Source organism: Talpa occidentalis, unplaced genomic scaffold, assembly GCF_014898055.3.
Source record: "Talpa occidentalis isolate TD23 unplaced genomic scaffold, MPIMG_talOcc4v2.1 talOcc4.12, whole genome shotgun sequence".
NCBI classification, from domain to species: domain Eukaryota; kingdom Metazoa; phylum Chordata; class Mammalia; order Eulipotyphla; family Talpidae; genus Talpa; species Talpa occidentalis.
Window position 1 is genome coordinate 31,992,435 of NW_023601212.1, and position 21,133 is coordinate 32,013,567.

At 38.2% G+C, this 21,133-nt stretch overlaps 1 protein-coding gene and 1 pseudogene across 1 annotated transcript in view; one reads left to right on the forward strand and one right to left on the reverse strand.

Annotated features, from left to right (window-relative positions):
- The window catches only part of NCAPD3 (non-SMC condensin II complex subunit D3), a 61,880-nt gene that overhangs the window by 11,711 nt on the left and 29,036 nt on the right, over window positions 1–21,133 (reverse strand). The window contains exons 17-24 of the mRNA XM_037505652.2: window positions 14,686–14,877; window positions 14,257–14,354; window positions 14,044–14,159; window positions 9,887–9,994; window positions 7,845–7,959; window positions 7,643–7,750; window positions 6,327–6,565; window positions 5,397–5,476 (exon numbers count right to left, since the gene is read on the reverse strand). Coding sequence (XP_037361549.1) covers window positions 5,397–5,476; window positions 6,327–6,565; window positions 7,643–7,750; window positions 7,845–7,959; window positions 9,887–9,994; window positions 14,044–14,159; window positions 14,257–14,354; window positions 14,686–14,877 — 1,056 coding nt within the window. The remainder of the gene's footprint in view (window positions 1–5,396; window positions 5,477–6,326; window positions 6,566–7,642; window positions 7,751–7,844; window positions 7,960–9,886; window positions 9,995–14,043; window positions 14,160–14,256; window positions 14,355–14,685; window positions 14,878–21,133) is intronic.
- LOC119240874 (chromobox protein homolog 3-like) lies at window positions 12,782–13,355 on the forward strand (annotated as a pseudogene).

Genomic DNA, 21,133 nt, shown 5'->3' on the forward strand with positions numbered 1-21,133 from the left:
TCCCTGGGTTCCCCCCTCCAATTCTAACAAGGTGTGATTACTCAACTACACTTCCAATGCTCAATCAAGAACCTGTTCAGGTACTCAGGCTCCTGACCATGCCTACAACACAGTATAGCTCAACTGAGGACTCAGAGCTTAGCCCCCCAGGATGCCAGATTCTATCTGAAACCTGAGGCAAGTGGTTTCCTACATTCGGTGACCCTTAGCCACCACTCCAAAGCCAGACCCCACCCCCATATTGTTCCATGTCTCTTTTCTCTGGGTCTCCTTTTCTCTTGAATCTGTCTGTCATTTATTCGGTATTCCAGGTTCCACAATGTGTCCAACTATGTACTTCTTCTTCATCAACTAGAGGCGGCTTCCCCCCAGGGCATCATCCCTCAGGCTGGCTCAAGGGGAGGCTCTCAAAAACCACAGCCAGGGTACAAGGACCACATTTCCCTTCTTACGGTATTTTCATCATTCATTTACCAAATGTTCACTCAGTGTCCACTTGGCTTCAAGCTTTTCAGGTACTAGGGATAAAGTAGTAGACAAGACAAAACTCTGCCTATCAGGAAGCTTGTATTCTAGTGGGCAGACTGATGTTACACAAACAAAATATATTGCCAGAGATGAATTCTAGAAAAAGACAATTTAGGGGAAGGGAAAAGAAGAGGTGGCTACTGGTTAAAAAAACAAACTACTCCATCTGCTTCATATGACAATACTCAGCCTTTTCTTGCAAGTTTCCTTGCCATCTGTCTATTTTGCCCTCCACTGCTTGGAAACTGCTTCCAAGTTCTCCCAATCCCAATCCTAACATCACTGCTGTGGTCTGAATGTGAACCCCCAACAATTCCTATATTGGAAAAATAACCCCCAAGAGACATCTATAGAAAGTGGAGCATCTGGGAGATGATGAGGTCATACAGGCAGAGTCCCCATAAACAGGGTTAGTGCTCTTATAAAAGAGACCCCAGAGAGTTCCCTGGTCCCTTCTACCAGGTGAAGGTACAATGGAAAACCTGTTCTACAAGAGCAGGTCTTCACCAAAACCCAGATATACTGGCACCTTGATCTCAGACTTCCACACTGTAAGAAATAAATTTGTTTTTAAGCCACCCCACCCCAGTCTGGTGCTTTGGGACAGCAGCCTGAATGGACTAAGAATCTCTCCAAGTTATCTTTAGTATCCATACCGATCAGCCCATTTAATGCCTTAACTTTCTATTTTCCTGACTTCATCAACTCCAGTGACCCTCATATCCGTGTTGCCATTCTGCAGCCACATCTGGCCATGTCACTACACCTTGTGATGTCAGATAATTCACTTCATGACCACACTCACCTATCCTTCCAGCTTTTTGACCCCCTCATCCCCACTGCACTTGTTCCACAACTTCACTAAGCCCTCTAGATCCTCAATTGCTTCTTTTTCTCCCAAACTATGCCATTTCTGTCTTTCCTTCCCTTTCCATCTCAATAGTCCATCACTTTACTCACTTTCTTGCGTTGGACTTCCCTGGCCCCTGCCTGCCGCCATTCTGTAGCATTTGCCCGGTTCAGCTAAAACTATCCAATTGTTACCAGGCTAGCATCTCAAGACTGTATCACAAGGGCACCACCTAGTGGGCAAAAGGGGAAATGTATCATACAACTTTGCAGTTTCAATGACCAATTAACGGATGGCGCTGGAAGGGATCATGCTCAGCGAAATAAGCCAAAAAGAAAAAGAAAAATACCGGATGGTCTCACTCATAGCAGGAATCTAGAAAACTTAAATAAGGGACCAGGAAAATGAATAACTATAAGAAAGTGAAAATCAAAATCAACAAAAAACTATGAACCAGAGACACTTTTAGGGGGGCGGGGGCGGGAGGGGAGGGATTGGGGTCAGAATGGGGGGGCTGCAATTGTATGGGGAATATAAAAATAAAATTTATTATTTAAAAAAAAAAAAATGTCATGGGTATGGGGCCTCCCCTGGTGGCGCAGCGGTTCAGTGCTGGGCTGTGAGGCTGCCCGCAGCCTCTGTAGCGCCGGTTCGTTCCCCAGACTCCGGCGAGGGTCCCACAAAAAAAATAAATAAATTAAAAAAAAAAAAAGTGATGGGGGCCTCCCTGGTGGCGCAAGAGGTTAAGCACTGCACTATGAAGCAATCCTCAGCCTCGGCAGCACGAGTTCGATCCCCAGCCAGCCAGGGAGCTACCCACATGGTGAAGCAGACCTCTCCTGTCTTGCCCGCTGCCCCCCTCAGAAGTGTATTTCAGTAGATCCGTCTGTTCTGTTCCCCACTCTGTCTCTGGTGAATCCTCTAACTACTCCCCCACACCTCTGGCCTGTATCCCAGTTCTTATATGCATAAATCTTTGAAAAAAAAAAATGTCATGCACTGGGCCTCCCTGATGGCTCAAGGGGTTAAATCTCAGCACTATGAAGCTATCCACAGCCACTGCAGCATGAGTTCGATCCCCGGTCAGGGAGGTGACCCACATGGTACAGCAGACCTCTCCTGTCTTGCCCGCTTCTCCCCTCAGGAGTGTATTTCAGTTGATCCCCACTCTGTTTCTCGTGAATCCTCTCACCCCCCACACCACTGGCCTGTACCCCAGTTCTTGTATGCATAAATAAATAAATCTTTAAAAAAATGTCATGCACTGACATACATCTCAGTAACATCTTTAAAGACACATCCCCAAAGCAAAGAAAGTGAAGGAAAAGATAACCAGCTGGGACTACATCCAATTAAAAAGCTTCTATACAGCAAAAGAGACACTAACCAAAACAAAGAGACACCCTACTAACTGGGAGAATTTTTTTTGCACACAATACTACTGATAAGGGACTGATCACAAAGATCTATAAAGAGCTGAGACTCAACAAAAACAAAGTAAACAATCCAGTCAAAAAATGGGCAGAAGAGCTAAAAAGACACTTGTTCAAGAGGAAATGCAAATGACCAACAGGTATAGGATAAAATGTTCAGTATCACTTGTAATCAGGGAAATGCAAGTCAAAACCACAATACCACCACCTTACACCAGTGAGAATGGCTCATAGTAAAAAAACAAAAAAGGAAACAACGAATGTTGGTGAGGATGAGGAGAAAAAGGAACTCTCCTACACTGCTGGTAGGAATGCAAACTGGTCCAACCACTATGGAAAGCTGTGTGGAGGTTCCTCGAACTACTAAAAATGGAGCTTTCCATATGACCCAGCAATTCCACTCCCCTCCCCTGGGTATCTACCCAAAGGACACAAAAACATCAATTCAAAAGGATACCTGCACCCCTATATTTATTGCAGCACTATTTACAATATGTGGTATATATACACAATGGAATATTACTCAGCAATCAAAAAAGATAAAGTCATGCCATTTGCAGCAACATGGATGGAGCTAGAAGGGATTATGCTCAGTGAAATAAACCAGAAGGAAAAGGAAAAATATCCGATGGTTTCACTTATAGGAGGAATGTAGGGGAAGCAAATAAGGGATCGGGGAAAAAAATTGTAATAAATTAACAATTAGCAGGCAACAATAAATCAGAGACATTATGCAGGGGAAGGGAAGGGAGAGGGGTCAAAACAGGGGTGGGAAGAGCACCAGGGACTATGGTGATGGTACATGGGTGAATTGGTGGTGGGAATTATACAGGGACTACACCTGAGAGGAGAAAGCATATATTGCATAAAAAGGAAGAATGATGTAAGAAAAAAAAAAAATACACATACACACATAAAGGTAAAAGATGAAAAAAAAAAAAATGTCATGCACATTTGCTTATGCCAGAATCTTTAGGAAATCCACCTGGACAAAAAAAGGTATTCAATAGTCTCTAATTTCTTTGGAATAGCTCTCCTGGCAGATACATATGGAAAAATTAATGTATTTAATGGAAGCAGACAGATTTGATCTTTGGCCTAAAAATAGGGGAACAAACTAATTTAAACTCCAGTTATCAAAAGAAGTCACCAGCTTTTCAAAGCTGAAAATCATGACCCACATTTGAACCATGCATGGTTTAAATTAACCTAGAATACAGGTAAGATGGTAAGTTTGAAGGGAGAAGATTAAAATGCTACATGAGGTACTGACAGTCTGACTCTAGTGTAAATTAGCTCTTTATCTGTACTTAATAATTCTTTCTGATTCATGTTCTGATCACCTATATAACAGGTCCTGTGCCTATCTTACATGCAAATCAATGCTCTTTTAACATACATGTACAGACCTATTGTTCTTTTTATATTATAATATGAATAAGATAGACCATAAAAAAACTCAAACCACAGACATGTAGAGAAACACAAAAGTGAGGGGTGTGGGGGGTGGAGAGTAGGAACTGTAGGTTCAATAACCAACCTTACTGCCCAGGATTATTACTGGTTGGCAAGTCTGCTAAGCACTTCTAATTACCCTGCTCCTGGGCTGCCCGAGGCATAGGGAGTGCCATGAGAATCAGGCTCTTGGTAGCAGTGGGAAGGTAAGAGGGTGCTGCATAGCTATCTTGGTCCCTTTCCCAATTATATAAATGAAGAAAAAGTAAAAGTCATAGTCTTCGCTTTTGCTTCTGGCTCTAGACAGTATTAATTAGAACGTTAACCTTCTACTAGTTTATTATGTAGCATGTTCCTCCTTGGAAAATTACACCCAAAGGAAACCGAATAGAAATTCTTCCATGGAACTCAGAGTAAATCATTGGTGACCATATTTAGAACCAGAGGGACCCATTATTATAAGCTATTTATAGTTAATGAACTCTATAAAGACCTTTCCCTAACTGTCGTGGCTTTTGCCATGGCATTCAACATCCTATTTTCCAACTGCACGCTTGCTTTAGATAGAATTATTCATACAGCAATCTAGGTTAGCAAATTTTGTCAGATCAATTCTCCACCGCTAACAATCAATCTTTAAGAAAGCACACAAGGATAGGAATTAACAAGAGGCAAAGTAATTCCCTTCCCTAATTCTCAAGAAACATTCATTTCCAAGGAGTCTTTTAATTTGTATACTCTATTTCACACCATGTGATTCTGTCTTAATCCTAGATTTTCTTCCTTATAATCTTTGCACTTAAAAAAAGCATATACTATTCTTTATCACTCCTTTAGGAAGAGTGAACAGGTTAGCAAACATAGTCAATGTTGAGATTTTTTTGTTGTTGTTGTTGTTGTTGATATTATTTAAGGAACAATCTAGTCAAGGCTTTATTCTTGACTTTATACAAAATAAAACTATTATACAGCTTAGCACTTTAAAATCTGCTCATTTTCTGGCAAGTACTGAAAGTTCACTAAATCTCAAATAACTCAATTCTAATCTAATTTTAAAGAAAAGAGGTCTAATGCATATCAGAAATTTGGCAAATCCTTCAGTTGCCTGACATGTGAGGAAAAAGATTTACCTGGCAATGTCCGGGTGTGAATCTATCAGAGTGCTGACAAATCGAAAGAACAGAGAGCCCTTCCATTTCACAAATTCCTCCTGTACAAAGAGAAACCACATGTTGCAGGATGAACTTTTCTATCTACACCTTAAATGTATTCAGTCACAACCAAATGCTAACTTTGTTTCATATCACACCTGTCATCTGTTCTGTGACACACTACTAGTATGGTTGGAATGGCTCAGTTCCCAATCATCCTCAAAGCTCATACCATTTGTTAGTCACAAAGAAAAGTGGAGGAATAAGTGGATAGAACAGCATCAAACAAAACTATTATATCAAGAAAAGGACTCAAATAATATGAATTTTAAAGCATTAGGTACATAATTTATAAGAAACCAGTACATAACACATTAGAATATATAGCTTAAATGCCTTTGTTTTAAAAAATCAAACATTATTTTCCCCTCATAATGGACTAAACATATGCTTTCGTGTGAATTAAAGCATCTGATGCTCTGTAGAGCTTTGCAGAGCACTATGTTCTGATATACACTGAAATACCTCTCCAAGCCATGCAGGGCAAATGTTATTTATGATCCCCATCTTACAAGTGACGAAGTTGCATCTGAAAACACTGACTTGTTCAGCTTTAAGGAGAATGACAAAACTGGAACTATAGCTACTTGTCTACTAAGTGTGCTTTTCTCCACATGGTGTTTATTTGCAAAAACGAAACTTCACATGGCTTGACAGGTATCTGAATATCCATTCAAAGTGAATATGAGGAAGTAATGCTGTTTAAAAGTTGTACTAAACATAGATAGAGTAACATTTTTAACCAAAAATGAGACTCAGTATTTGTGGATCCTAATAGGCCACTCAAACTTCCCCCACAGAAGCAAGGGCAGAGGGGAAAAAAGGGTAGGCCTAATTTTTACACGTTACCTGTAAGAGGTTGGTAAGCAAGATCAGTGTTTGCTTTCGGATGAACGGATCTGAATCCTTCAGACACATGGAGATGTTGGGGATGTACTTGTCCACCATGGCAGTGTAGCGGATACACAGGTCGCACATGACAATGACGACATTGTTCCGTACAGCCACATCATCACACACCTCCAGCTCTCGCACAAGGGCTGGGATGCTCTTCTTTGCAAGATCCTCATGTTGCAAGCACAGCTTGCCTGTCAGAGAAGAGTGTAGATGCCTTGACTCTATGGTGTCCTGAGTCTAAATTTTCTCTGGCTGTGTTCTGCTATGAATTTTATTAAATTAAGCTGGAAATATTTCAAACATTTCACAAACCAGCAAACAAACCCATACTAAATATTACAAAGTTCAAAATCCCTTAAGGAAAAGTCCTCCTCTGCCTTTATACCAGCTCCCCCGAGTTTCAGGAGATACTGTAGTATGCGCCTTGACTACAGTAAAATTATTTTCCTTTTAAAGCCCACATTTGAATTTTAGAGTTATTGACTTACCTGGAAAATAGCCAATAAAATCTAACCAATAACACATTTTACTTTTGGTACTCTATAGAAGCTTTTAAGTTTAATAATGAACTTGAAATCAGCAAGGTATGCAGGAAAGGATAATCAGCTTATTAATTCCATTTCTCGTTCAGTTTGGAGAAAGAAAGCTGTTGAGGAGGGTTTTCTGTTTGTATGGCCTGGGGAATACTTGGCTCTTATTTACAAACGTTAATTTTTGAAAAATATCATTATAAAAAAATTCCTCTTATTCAACATGAAATATGCAATCACACTAAAGGGAAAAAAAATCAATTACAGCATGGAGGTCAGTGTTTTCAAAATTAACAAGAATCTGAATTATACAGAAATAGGCTTAATAGCTCATCTACCAGTTTTGGAAAACATAAAAAAAGTCATCTCCTTTTATAATCTGAACTGCAAGTTATTTTTCCATTCTCAGAATTCATAGTGGTGCAGTACTCAATAAACAGACTTCATGGTACTACGAGTTAAAAAAAAAAAAAAAAAATCACACAAACAGGTATAAATGGATTCAACATAAAAACCACAAGTCCCCTAGAGGGAGTGTCTTCAGTCTGACTTCGAGCAGTTACCAATTTAAGGGCACTCTGTTATGCCCGCAGGGCAGGGTACTCCTGTCATGATGAATGGCCAGAGTGAATTCAAGCTACGTAGAATACAAAACATTACTGTGGCTGGCTTGGTGAGACCCAAAAGTACACAAGAACAGCCTGCACGAGCCCTGCTCCTCCCAGTACTCTCACTTACCCAGGGTAATGATGGCGTGAGCTCTTATCATAGAGGGCATGACAGAACCTCTGGCCTGGGAGGGTGGCTGAGAGACTGGGCCTTCACTGCTACCTTGAGATGAGGTTACTACAGGAAAAGGAAATAGGCTTTATTTAGAGTAGTCGAGGGGCTAATTCAACTTTAGGACAGCACATACAGACGATAATTTCAAGTGCCTTACCAAGATCTGCATCAGCAGAAGAAGCTAGTATGGACTGAATCAGAAGGAAGGCTCGTTTCTCCACTCTGTCTGGACAGAGTTGGGCTATGTCTCCTAAGGTAAAAATGTACTTCACCTACAATGAGAATTGTTTTGCAATGAAAATAAGACAGAAGAAAAATTAGCTAGATTTAAGGACATGTCAGTGGAGTATTTTTTTGTCACCAAATTAAAAGAACATTTTTCCAAAATACAAACAATCACCATGAAAATCCAGTCCCACTTAATTCATCCAAAATTGGGGTGACCACATATAATTTATCATCTACATCTAAGTATTTCTGCAAGTAGAGGGGGTGCTATTAATAATTATGCTGTGATAACAGGTATAAATCATGATTCTCCTGGGAAAACAGGGATATAAAACCACCTACATATAATCTTATAATCCAAAGATTTCATTATTGTCTTTTTAAAAAAGATTTATTTATTTATGCATACATTAGCCGGGGTGCAGGCCAGAGGGGCAGGATGTGAGAGGATTCACCAGTGTGGGGAGCAGAACAGGCAGATCTACTGAAATACACTGCTGAGGGGACCAGCGGGTGAGACAGGAGGGGTCAGCTCCCTGACCAGGGATCAAACTCGTGCTGCAGTGGCTGTGCATAGCTTCATAGAGCTATGATTTAACCCTTGAACCACCACGGAGGTTCCTCATTATTGTTTATGTGTATAACTTTCTTTTCAAAAGAGTTATAATGACTTTGCTTTTCTTATAAATGTCTAACTACTCATGCTATTTTGAAGTTTGCAATTACTGGTTTCAATATTAGGTATCCTTTCATGTCAATATACACAATAAATGTTATCATTACGCAAGTTTTTTAAAAACCATAAATATAACTTATTCCTCTATTAGTGAGCATTTACATTGTTTCTAATCTTTTGCTGTTGTTTGTATGAATCTGATGAACACTTTTGTACCACTGGACACTGTTTTTCTTCCTTAAATGACATCCACGGTAAGAGGGTAGATAAATGGTTTTACATTTTAGAACATAATTCCAAATTGTCCTGCAGATTAGTTGACTCCTACTAAAAACTTAGTACCTGCTTCCTTTCAGTTGCCACTACGTGTTTATGAAGGACATTCAGCTTAATAGTGGACAATATATATAGAGGCAAAACTTCATATGTATTGTGGCTAAAGGCTAGGTTTTGGTTACATATTTAACAGTTAAAAAGAAAAAAAAACAACTTAAGGTGCTTAAAATCATTGGCCACAATAAGCATTTTTCTTAGTTTGGGCAGTGGCTGCCCAGCCAAATGAAAACATCTTCTAGAAGTTCTGGGTCAGGTTCATTCTATATTGTGGCCCTCTGACGCAATGTGTTGGGGTGTCTGATCACTACGTAATCAGCCAACAAAGCAGTAACTAAATACAAAAGAGGCGATCTACTAACTTTCAAATAGATGAGGAAAATATCAATTTTGGTTAAATATGGCCTATATTGAAAGGCACCAGAAAGTAGCTCATTATTTTCTTTAGTGGACAAGTACCAGATGTGGGAATCAGAATCACCAGAACATTTAGTATCAACTAAATGGCCAGTCTTTCGAATCAGAAAACTTGCCCCACGCTTATTGGCTCACAGAGCTCTCTTGCACTGATACAATTACTAAAGCACTGATGCCGTGTTTCATAATCTGCTGCTCCAAGGTCATTCAATTTTTCAAATTTATTTTAGACTTTAGAACTGCCCAATCACTGTCATTCTACTACCTACTATTTCAAACTTAACTCTACCAAGCTTACAACACATTCTGTATTTTCCCTTTGGAGCAGGTATCTCATAGGCTCTGACTGGGCAAAGAATATATCAGGTTTTCTCCCTACATAATATGTGGGGAAAAAAAAGTTATCAAAGAAACCCTTCTAAAACAGAATAAGCCATAAGCAAGGAAAACCCCTTTCCTGCCAAGAATATTAGATGCACAATCATAGAGTCATTTTGTACAACTTTTATGTAGGAAAAGAATAGTTTAGAAAAGTAGCTACATACCAACAGGTCTTCATCCACATTCCCGGCGCCATCTTCTTTCAGAACTATGTTGGAAAGGTGGTGCACGCAGGTTGAGAGCACAGTCCCACACACCTGCTTCAGGAGTTCCTATGGCAAGTCAAGGCCATCTTTGAAGGACTCACACATCTATTAGACTATCCATGAACACAATTTTCCCACAAGGAGCTCTATGATCTCCATATGTGTAAACCATAAATCATGAGAAACCGCAGCCACCATGCTTCCATGCCTTTGCTGCTTTAGCAACCTGGCAGTGAGACTTGGCTAAGTGGAATTTGTAAAAAATAATATAGAGTTCAAGTACATATACATGTGTGTAAATATATATCATCTGCCTTTCAACACTGCCTTACGAGAACAAAAGGCATGTATTTAAGGAAGGTCTGGTACCCTAATCACAATTCCTCTGTAATAAATATATTTTAAAAATAAAATTAAAAAGAACAGTTATTATTCCTCTGAAATTTATTCATTAGAGACCAGTCAGTGTTTTGTATTGTTAAAATAACCATAAGGGATCCTTACCTCCAGTCCACATCCAATTACACTACATGCCAAGCTAGGGGGTACAGTCACATTCTACAGTTTTGACTTGTTCTCCCAAAGAGGCCATTCCAAAACATATGGGGTTGAACTGACTGGCTGTACCCCAGGACTTACATGTTACCCTATGCAGACTTCTAGTTTAGGCACTACTATATTATGTTCATGAGTAGGTCTCTCCTACTCTCCTATAGGTGCCCTTAGGAAGATACTATGTCTTAACTTTCATCCCAGTGCCTAGCAGCATCATCACAAAATGGTACTCGATGTTTGCCAAACTGTTAGTAAATCATCACTATGTCTCAAATGTTTTTGTCAGACTTGGCATAAAATGTTTCAGAACTACTATCTTTAAGTTTTTAAAGTTTTACTGAACAACTGGCTTACAGCTTCTGAAATCTATGTATTTTACCCTAATGAGAAGACAAAGGCTAACTTGTTTGACACCTCAAGGCTAGACTTGGCTGTGTGGTATAATCAATAACTTTTGGAATCACAGTATCTGGGAAGAACCACCAAGGTCACCCAATTCTGGGAGTCTCCCTAAACAGGAACTCATGTCAAGCTGTTGTATAGCTTCTCTGTGAAACCTCCACTGCCCAAGCATCTGTTCTAAGATTAAGTCCCTCCATTTTAGGTAGGTGTCAGTGAGGCCTAAGTTGGCCAAAATTTGTGTCCTTGCAATTTCCACCTACTGGTCCAAGTCAGACCAACATGATGACAAATAAATCTTAATTCTTCTTTTCATTTTAAAGTCCTTCATATACTTGAATTTATTTAGGCAGCCTAGCCCACATAATTCCTCACTTTCCAGCTAAACATCCAGGTCCCCCAGCTGTTCTATATACAGCTTGCCCTGTAAGTCCCTCATCTAACTGTTCTCCTATGGATATATCCAGTTTACATATCTCAGAAGAGCTTTCACTGACATTGAATTATGAACACACAACTTAGATTACACCAGTACAAAGAACAAGACCATCACCCCTCTTATTCTAGTTTCTATTTCTATTAAAACGGTTCAAGATCGTAGTTTATTTTCAAACATAGCCACAAAACACTATTAACTCACACCAAGCGTATAGATACCAAAAGTGATCATAGGCCTAAATCTTTTTATATCAACTGTTTTTGAGCTCTCTCTCTCTCTCTCTCTATATATATATATGTATATATATATATCTTGATTACCTATGCGTAATTTGTTTTTCTCACTAAAATGCAGAATGTTCATTTACAAAGAAGAGAAAATGAGAAGAATCTAGAAAATCTTAGCACCTTAGTTCATTGTTGACCAGCAAGGGAGATGGTATTGGAAGAGCTAAAATTGTGGCCTTTATCCTGATACACTAATAAGTTCTACCTCTCTTTTAGCTTTTAATTTCTAAATTTCCAGACAATTCTGCCTTCCTTATAGACTCTAACAATGATACCACTTAATGTTCTACTACAGTGGGCCATAAGCAGGCACTCTATGACTTCTCATGGCCCTGATGCCCAGAGCATAGATCATTCTTCAGGACTGGAAGAAGACTGGAAATAGATTCTGGCAATTACCGAATTTAATTGTCATTGTTCAGAGTTATCTATTGACAAGGAATAATAATCATTATAAACAGTCCTAAACTTTTTCATTATGACTAGTACTATTTGGAGTATACTTCATGATAAAAACACAATACATGGTAATAAAATAATTTATTAGAGATATTGATATGGATACCTTTTTAGAAAGCCAAAGTAATCCTCTGTCCCACATAAAATACTGGTTTGAATTTTTATTTTATGCATATATATAAAACATTTGCTGAAGACTCTAGGCAACTTTGGGGACATGATACAGCAAGAAATAGAGTACTACAGACTATAGGATAGGCAGTTTCCAAGATTATGACTTATCAAATAATCAGAAATCTGGTTGGGTGGGAACCCTCTGACTGGTTGAAAAATTGTCTATTAAGCATACTTGAAAAGAGGGTGGAAGAGGAGGAGATACAAAGCTTATCACAAGTACCCAGGCTACAACTTATTAAAAGATAACATATACCCGGCAGGCACACTTTCCTAGAAGACACTTGTATCCAGAGATAAGGTGGTGACTTCCTAAGGGTGCCTTTCCTAAGGGTGCCTTTTAACATTTTTTTGGGAGGTCCCTCGAGGCCATCTGAGGCCATCTGATGGCCCTCCACATGGCCGATGCCAAACCCTCTCCTCCTGGGCTGCAAACTTTTCCCCAGTCCCCTCCTCCCCTGGATGTGGCTTGAGTTTGCAGCATGCAGGGTTCAAAACACCTAAGACCCACAACCTGGAGCAGCTTGGAGGTGATGAATAATAGCTCTTTAAGTCTGCCATAAAAATGGCCTCCAATAAAACGACATTGCAAAAAATGGGAAAGAAACAGAATGGCAAGAATAAAAAAGTTGAAGAGGCAGAACCTGAAGAATCTAGTGGAAAAGCATTGGACCGATGTGTAGTAAATGGGAACGAGGAGTATTTCCTAAGTGGAAAGGATTTACAGATGCTACCAATACTTGGGAACTTGAAGAAAATTTAGATTGTCCAGAGTTGAGTAAAGCATTTCTTAATTCTCAAAAAGCTGATAAAGAAAAGGGATGGTACAAAAAGAGTATCTTTTTTTGTATCAGTGAATCTAATGATAGCACATCAAAGAAGAAAAGAGATGCTACTGACAAACCAAGAGTTTTTGCCAGAGGTCTTGATCCTGAATGAATAATTGATGCCACAGCCAGCAGTGATGAATTAATGTTTCTCATGAAATGGAAAGATTCAGATGAAGCAGACTTGGTGCTGGCAAGAGGCAAACATGAAGTATCCTTAAATTGTAATTGCTTTTTATGAAGAGAGACTAATTTGGCATCTGTGTCCAGAAGATGAAGTTCAATAATTGCATGCATTGCTTTTTATGTATATTTATATATTTATATATAATACATATATATACACATATATATACATATATATACACACATATATATACACACATATATATAAATCTGGGTCTTTTTTTTTTGATTTATTAATGCTAAGAAATAACTACATTCTAATGAAAGTCAAGTTTGATAATGTTCATTCTGAAGTAGTATTGGGAGAATGTTTGTAGTTTTTTGGGCATCTATAGCACTGGTTACTCGAGCAAATAAGAGCTTTCTGTAGTTGCTTTCTTTATCAGGAAAGACCATTTGCTATCACGGTATGTTATTTCCTCTGCATTAGAGAACAGTTTTTCTTAATTTGGGGGGAAATCTCCATAGTCATTACTCAGTCAGCATTTGTTTTTAACTTATAAATGCTTAAGGACCATCCTGGGTTTTTTATTTGTTTTTGTGTTTATATATATATATATATATATATATATATAATACATATGTAAACAAACAAACAAAAAACATTTCTTTGGAAATGCCAACTGCCGGACACATATTCAATTACTACATAAAGTACAGAAACAGCTTCTGGGGACTACCCGTCCTTATAGATTCTCCACAGAGAACAAACACTATTCAAGCTTCAAAAAGAGAGTACAATTTCAAAACAAACAAATCACAACTACATCTGGAGAATTTGCAGCATACCTGTTCCTCCATAGGTGTCTTGGCAGATGCTCTACAGAGTCTCTGCAAAGTATCAACAGCTGCACTGATTAACTCGAGAGACCACTGGAATCCATTCAGCTTACACTTGACGATGTCTGAAAGGAAGTCAGAACCCTTAAAGTTCAACTGCTCAAAAATATAAAGTGAGAGGCAATGCTTTCTCAAGAAAGAGTCTTTACTGAACACACTCACCGGTCACCTTGTCCCGGGTGCTCTTAGGTAGATGTTTTGCAATATGTCCAATCACACACAGAATATGTCCTAAGGTGTTTGAATTGGGGTTGTTTTGACTAGGAAGAAAGGGCAGAAGAAATATTAATATGGAACTAAAGCAAACAATGTTGCTAACAAAAATTTTCTTGATTATTTTAATATGGAAGGATGTAGGATAGCAAGGTTTTGTAGTCAAGTCATAGGAATATTATAGCACTTAATGTACTTGGGCAAAGGCTAAACTGAAAGCTTTAGTGCTTCCCATATTTCTGTTTGTTTTTATGGCAGAATTAAAAAAAAAAAATCTGTGTCTACAAGTAGCTATGAAACAGCCCACTTCCTTAAGTCTAAACTGGGTTTTCCATGATCTTCACTGTCTATTAGTGGTTACGTTGTAAGCATGCAAACCTGCTGATTCTCTCCCAGGATTCTATTATTTTGGTGTAGTCCAGCTTGGGTGAAGAGCAGGCAATCTTGGAAAGCAGCATCCAGGCTGGTGCAGAATGTTCTGTGACAGTGTGGGATATCACGTTGTTTATAAAAGCAGATGAGAATTTATCTTTCTTGGACAAGATATGAAAAGCCTTATTTAAATAGCGGCTGGAAAAAAAGATGGGAAAGCAGACTTGTAACTATAAATATACAAAGCTGTTGGGATCAGTCCCTCAGTAAAAGGGCATCAACTTCTGCTGGTCTGGATTTCTCCGGTACTGAAAGAACCATGCATTAAGTTCTGAGCTTGTGGCGTATTTGATACCAAGCTAGCTAGCTATCTTTTTAATTTGCACTGTATAGAATAAGGTATAAGTATACTTGCTTTGCCCCTCAGAAAATATTTATTTTTAATTTTATTTTTTATACCCCAAGGTACAGGTTTATCACATAAAAAAGGAAAGGACGTTTGCACAGACAGAAGTGGGCAGAAGGAACTTATTTTTTTTTTAATAATAAATTTTATTTTTATATTCCCATACAATTGCAACCCCCCATTTTGACCCCAATCCCTCCCCTCCCACCACCCACCCCCCCCAAAAGTGTCTCTGGTTCATAGATTTTTGTTGATTTTGATTTTCACTTTCTTATAGTTATTCATTTTCCTGGTCTCTTATTTAAGTTTTCTAGATTCCTGCTATGAGTGAGACCATCCGGTATTTTTCTTTTTCTTTCTGGCTAATTTCGCTGAGCATGATCCCAGAAGGAACTTATTTTTAAAGCAAAGAGTAAAATTTCATAATTTGAGATTTTTCTCATTTCCATCCCCCCTAAAAGTTCTACATAAACATATGGGACAGTTTACCAATAACATTTCTATCCAAAATTTATAGGATTCCAGTGACAAAAAATGCAGACACTATTCATTTTTCAGTGGAAGGTCTGGAGAGAAGTATCCTAGGATTTAAAGGTGAGCTAAAATGCTACAAACTGCCCAACACCACTCAGAAATACATTATTTCAAGCCTTTGAAAAATGAAACAAAAAATGTTTCTGGAGCCTCCCTGCTGGCACAAGGGGTTAAGCACAGCACTAAGAAGCTATCTGCAGCCTCTGCAGCACAAGTTTGATCCCGGCCGGCCAGGGAGCTACCCACATGGCGCAGCAGACCTCTCCTGTCTCACCTGCTGCTCCCCTCAGCAGTGTATTTCAGTCAGTTTACCTGTTCTGATATCCACTCTGTCTCTGGTGAATCCTCTCACCCCCCACACCTCTGGCCTATACCCCAACTCTTGTATGCATAAATAAATAAATCTTTATATAAAAAATGTTTCTGATGTATTCATTCAAAGTGCTTGTGTTGCATCATTATTTTAAAATCATTTCATATTTTATTTCTTTCCAATGCACTGAATGAGATCATATGACTCATGAGACAAATGTTATATTTTCTTTTTTTTTTTAAGATTCATTATTTATTTATTTATTTGTTTGTTTGTTTGTTTATACAAGCACTGGGTATCGCAACCCAGCGCTCAACCGCTGCACCACCGGGGAGGCCCCAAATGTTATATTTTCAAATGAGGAGAAAAATGCACTCCCTCAATTAATTTCCCTTGGACTGTGAAGAAAACATATATACAACAGCAGCTCTCCTGCCTGCCTGTGACCAAGCTGGTGTTTCTCTTCACCAGCCTCCTCCCTTTGCAAAGCAGCAGAGGCAGCTCTCCTCCCAAGACTGTCTGCTTGTGACTATGCCATTTTACACGGCTCCTTTTAAACCACCCTCTTTGCCTTAGCAAACCTATCCCTTTCCAGGGCAACTTTTTCTGCTCACCGTGTCTGTGCAAGCATCCTTTACTTCCCTTTCCTTTTTATAATAAACCTGCCCTTTTGAATAAACACATGCACACCAAGATTAATAAGACTTCCTCATTAAATGGAAACAGGGAAATTCTCAAAGCACACAGGATACTCTAACAAAGCAAACATCTATAACCAATTAGCACTGCATATAAATGAGTGGTTTTATTACTGAGTTAGCTATCAATTAAAAAATCCATTTAAAAAATCTATCCATGTATCTAAAAAAAGAAAAGCCACTCAAAAAATGGTTACCAAGAAACAGGGTGAGGAGCTAAGACTGATAGCATCTAAGGTACAAACTTGCAATCAATAGTAAATAAGCCACAGTGAGCTAATGCAAGGTATGGTGAAGAGAGACAGTGTATTACAATTATGTAATGTGTCATATATACTACAAAGGCATTCATGTAACTATGTAAATGTACCGAAGTAACAATGTACACCTCCAAATTACACAATGTTATATGTCAAATCTATTCAAAGAAAAAAAAGACTATGAAAAAATTTACCCACATGTCTAGTTTTAGCTTACAACAAATTTATATCTGACTACTGTCCAAACACTAGATACACACACAACAGTATTTTTTAATTTACAAACAAGAATTACATAGAATATTACACTTACCATAAAAATCAGCAGAATAGAAAATATATCCTCTAAACTTCCAGTTTTGAAATCTCAAATTTGGCTCCTCTTTCATACCTCTCCATTTTAGTGGAACAGTTCCCCCAAATCCTCCCATCTCAGCCCCACTATCAATCACATGCCCTTACCTATTCAGTTAGCATGTGATTCAACAAACACTAACCTGATTCTGTTAAAAGGCCCGCTGACCTCCACTCTAATTTGACCTCCACACACTCTTCAGGACCCATTTTACATGGCTCCTTTTAAACCACCCTCTTTGCCTTTAATCTCTACCTGTTTGAGTTCTTATTTTTCTTCCTTCACTAATTCATTTTCTTCTAATCACTACAGTTAATTGATTTTGAAAAACTCTTATTTTGGTCCTCTTCTTTACAACCTAACTGGGTTATCTCATCCATTGCTAAGGGCTCTCCATTCAGATGTGACAGGCGCAGCAAGCACACATTTAAAACAGAACTTCTATCTTCAGTCCTCCCTCCATTACCCAACCTGCTCTACACCTTGGCCTTTCCCCATTGAATCCCCAAGTTAGGATTCTCCAAGACCATGTACTGCAATCTCCTGCCTGGTTAATTTTACTTAATCCATCTCTAGGAATTATTTAGTTCATATCACCATCAACAGGGAGCTATCCTAAGCTACAAAAACCAAACCCTCCTTCCAATCCAAAACTTTTCCATGTCTTCCTTTTCCTCCTATGACTCACTTTCTACTAAAATTGCGAATTAATTTTGTCTCTTTCCACTAGACTGTAACTTGAGTAAAGGAAGTTGATTTCCTTCGACCCTCAAAACAAATCTTCATCAACTCTACACTTCCACTTGTCAAAAAGCTCCAAATATATCCTACTTTTTCCATTTCCACTGCCTCATCATGTTTAACTGAAATTTCAATAGTGGCCTGCTTTCTCAGACTAGTCCTGTCTCTCAATCACCAAACACAAGCTCATTTGCTGCCCTTCTTAATATGTAAAATTCTGTACTACTTATCCACTTTAAATTCATCAACAGCTTCCCCTACCCATTCTGCTTTAAGACTAAAGCCAAATTTCTGAGCACGCTATACTATGCCTCTGCAGTTCCATCTGATGCCCATCAAGTGCGTTAACTATATCCTGAGCCCCTGCGGCTCATGAACAGTACTGCTACTCAGTGGATCTGTGGCTTTGTGGTGGTGATTCTTGCACGAATGCCATTTTCCTTATTAATCTTCAATTCAAAGGTCATCTCTTCTAAGAAGTCTCTCTTCCTGAGCATTTCCTGATGCTTAAGTTGCTTTCTGTTTATTAAAGAACCTATTACAAAATTTTGTTTATAAATGTGTATGGAACTCTAGCTCACTATAACTACATTCTCAATAATCATTTTCAAAGAGACTGATTCTCTATCTCAGAGGCTCTCATGCTTTTCATTTCAACTCTTAAACTCTTAATTATTGACCACTTCAAAGAGATTTTACTTATATCTTCTGATTATACTGTGGGTTATATCTGTCAATATTTGCCATACTAAAAATTAGGGGATATTTAAAAATATTTATTAATTCATCTATAAATAAACCAAATATGTTAACACATAATGGATTATTTTACAAAGAATAACTATCTTTCTGAAAATAAATTTGGTAAAAAGAGCAGCCTTGTTTTAAACTTCTGTAAATCTCTTTAAGGTCTGATTTAAACAGAAAACAGATGGATGCTTATATCTGCTTCTGCATTCAATTTGTTCCAAAGTTATATGATTTTTGTAGACTCTTCTGTACTAGTGTGAGAGAATAAAAGTAAAAAATAGCATATGACAGCTTAATATTATGATCACTCTGGTTTCATGAACCCACCACATTTTGAGGATTGCAGCCACAGTCCATTTTCTATATATAAGTTCCAAAGTCTAACCTTATCTTCTTAACTTTGGGCATCCAGGGTGTTTTAATTGTTGTAAAATACACATAACAAAATTTACCATTCTAATGATTTTTCAGTGTACAACTCAGTGCATTAAATGCAGTCACACTGCTGTGCAATCACCCCTTTCCAGAACCCTTTTATTACCCCACACTGAAACTGTACCCACTGACCAACAACTCACATTGCCCCTGATAAGCACAGTCCCTGATAAGCACCATTCTACTGTTTCTATGAATTTGACTATTCAAAGTACCTCACATTAAGTGGAATCAGATGATATTTGTCCTTTTGTGTCTGGCTTATTTCACTTAGCATGCTTTCATGGTTCATTCATATTGTAGTGTATATTTGCATTTATTGCTATTTAAGGTGGAATAATATTCCAATGTATGTATTCATCACATTTTATTTATCCACTCATCAGCTAATGGATACTTGGGTTGTTTCCACTTCTTGGCTATTGTGAAAAATACAGTTATGACATTGTACTGAGCAAATATTCTGACTATAAGTTTACTGAGAAAAGGCTAGAAAGGCTCTAGTATGCACATTAGTTTCCAGTTTTGTTCTCTTTCCCTATTCTTTTTGTTCCCTTTTATTTCTGAAGTTCTCTTCTTTACTTCTATAAGATGAGTCCTTTCATGTATTGTTCCTTTTCAGACATCTACTGTCTTTTTTTTTTTTTTACTGGGGTGTAGGCCAAAGGTGTGGGGGGTGAGAGGATTCACCAGAGACACAGTGGGAAGAACAGGTGGATTTACTGAAATACACTGCTAAGGGGAGGAGCGGGTAAGACAGGAGAGATCTGCTGGCCATATGTAGGTTAGCTCCCTGGCTGGGGATCGAATTCAGGACATTGCAGTGATAGCGCTGAGACTTAACCACTAGGCCACCAGGGAGGTCCCTATCACTTTTATTCATCCTCAATATTTGCATCTACTTGTTCCCTTTCCTTCTGACTTCAAATATGCACAGGTTTTCCCCCCTACCTTAAATGAAAACATAGTCTGTAAAGGAACACATCTCAACTGAAGGTAAGTTAAATAGCTAATAGTAAAAGGGAGAAAGAAAAAAAAAATCAGACTTCTAGAATATCTGTATGACCTTGAGGTAGGAAAAGATATCTCTAAAAACAAATTAATCCAGAAATCCAATGAAAACCCAAACTCATCAAAGGATGCACTGAGTAAAAATGCAAATCAGAGTGGGAGAAAATATTTGCAATATGAGTAACAATGGCTTATGCAGAGAACGCTTTCACATAAATAAGCAAAGAGTAACAAGCAGGTTTAAAAAAAAAAAGGGCAAGAGACCTGTGCAGGTAATTTACAAATGTGAATATATAAATCTTAATCCACCTATGAAAAGAGGCTCAATCTCATTAACCAATATGCAGTTGTGTAAATTAAAACTGTAATGAAATACCAGTATTTGTTCCTCAAAATGGCTAAAAACACAAAGACCAATACATGAAATGAAGGCTAAGATATGAAGCAAATGGAAATCTCATGCTGAATGACTGTAAACTAACAAAAATCTGGAAAACTGGCAGTATCTGTTAAAGATGAGCAAAAAAATACACAACAATACTGTTTCTAGGTGTCTGACTAACAGAAATGCCTGTGTACGTGTGTGAAGATATGTGTAGAAACATTCATAGCAATATTATGTACAGTAATCAAAAACTGGAAACAACCTAATTCTCAACAGAGGATAAAGTGTGGTTTATTCATAAATGCCATCTATATTCAGCAATGAAAGTGAATGCGATACATGTACACACAGTAACTTGAATGAATCTTGTATTACATTAAGTGAAAGGAGTCAGACAAAAAAAATACATACTATGTAATTCCACATATACAAAAGTTGAACAGAGAAAACTACTATTTGGTATTAAAACATGAATGTGGTGACACTGAGGAGGAAGGATGGTGAGTGTGAAGATACTTCATGGGTCTAGCAACATTCTAGTTCTTGACCTGGGTGGTGGTTACATG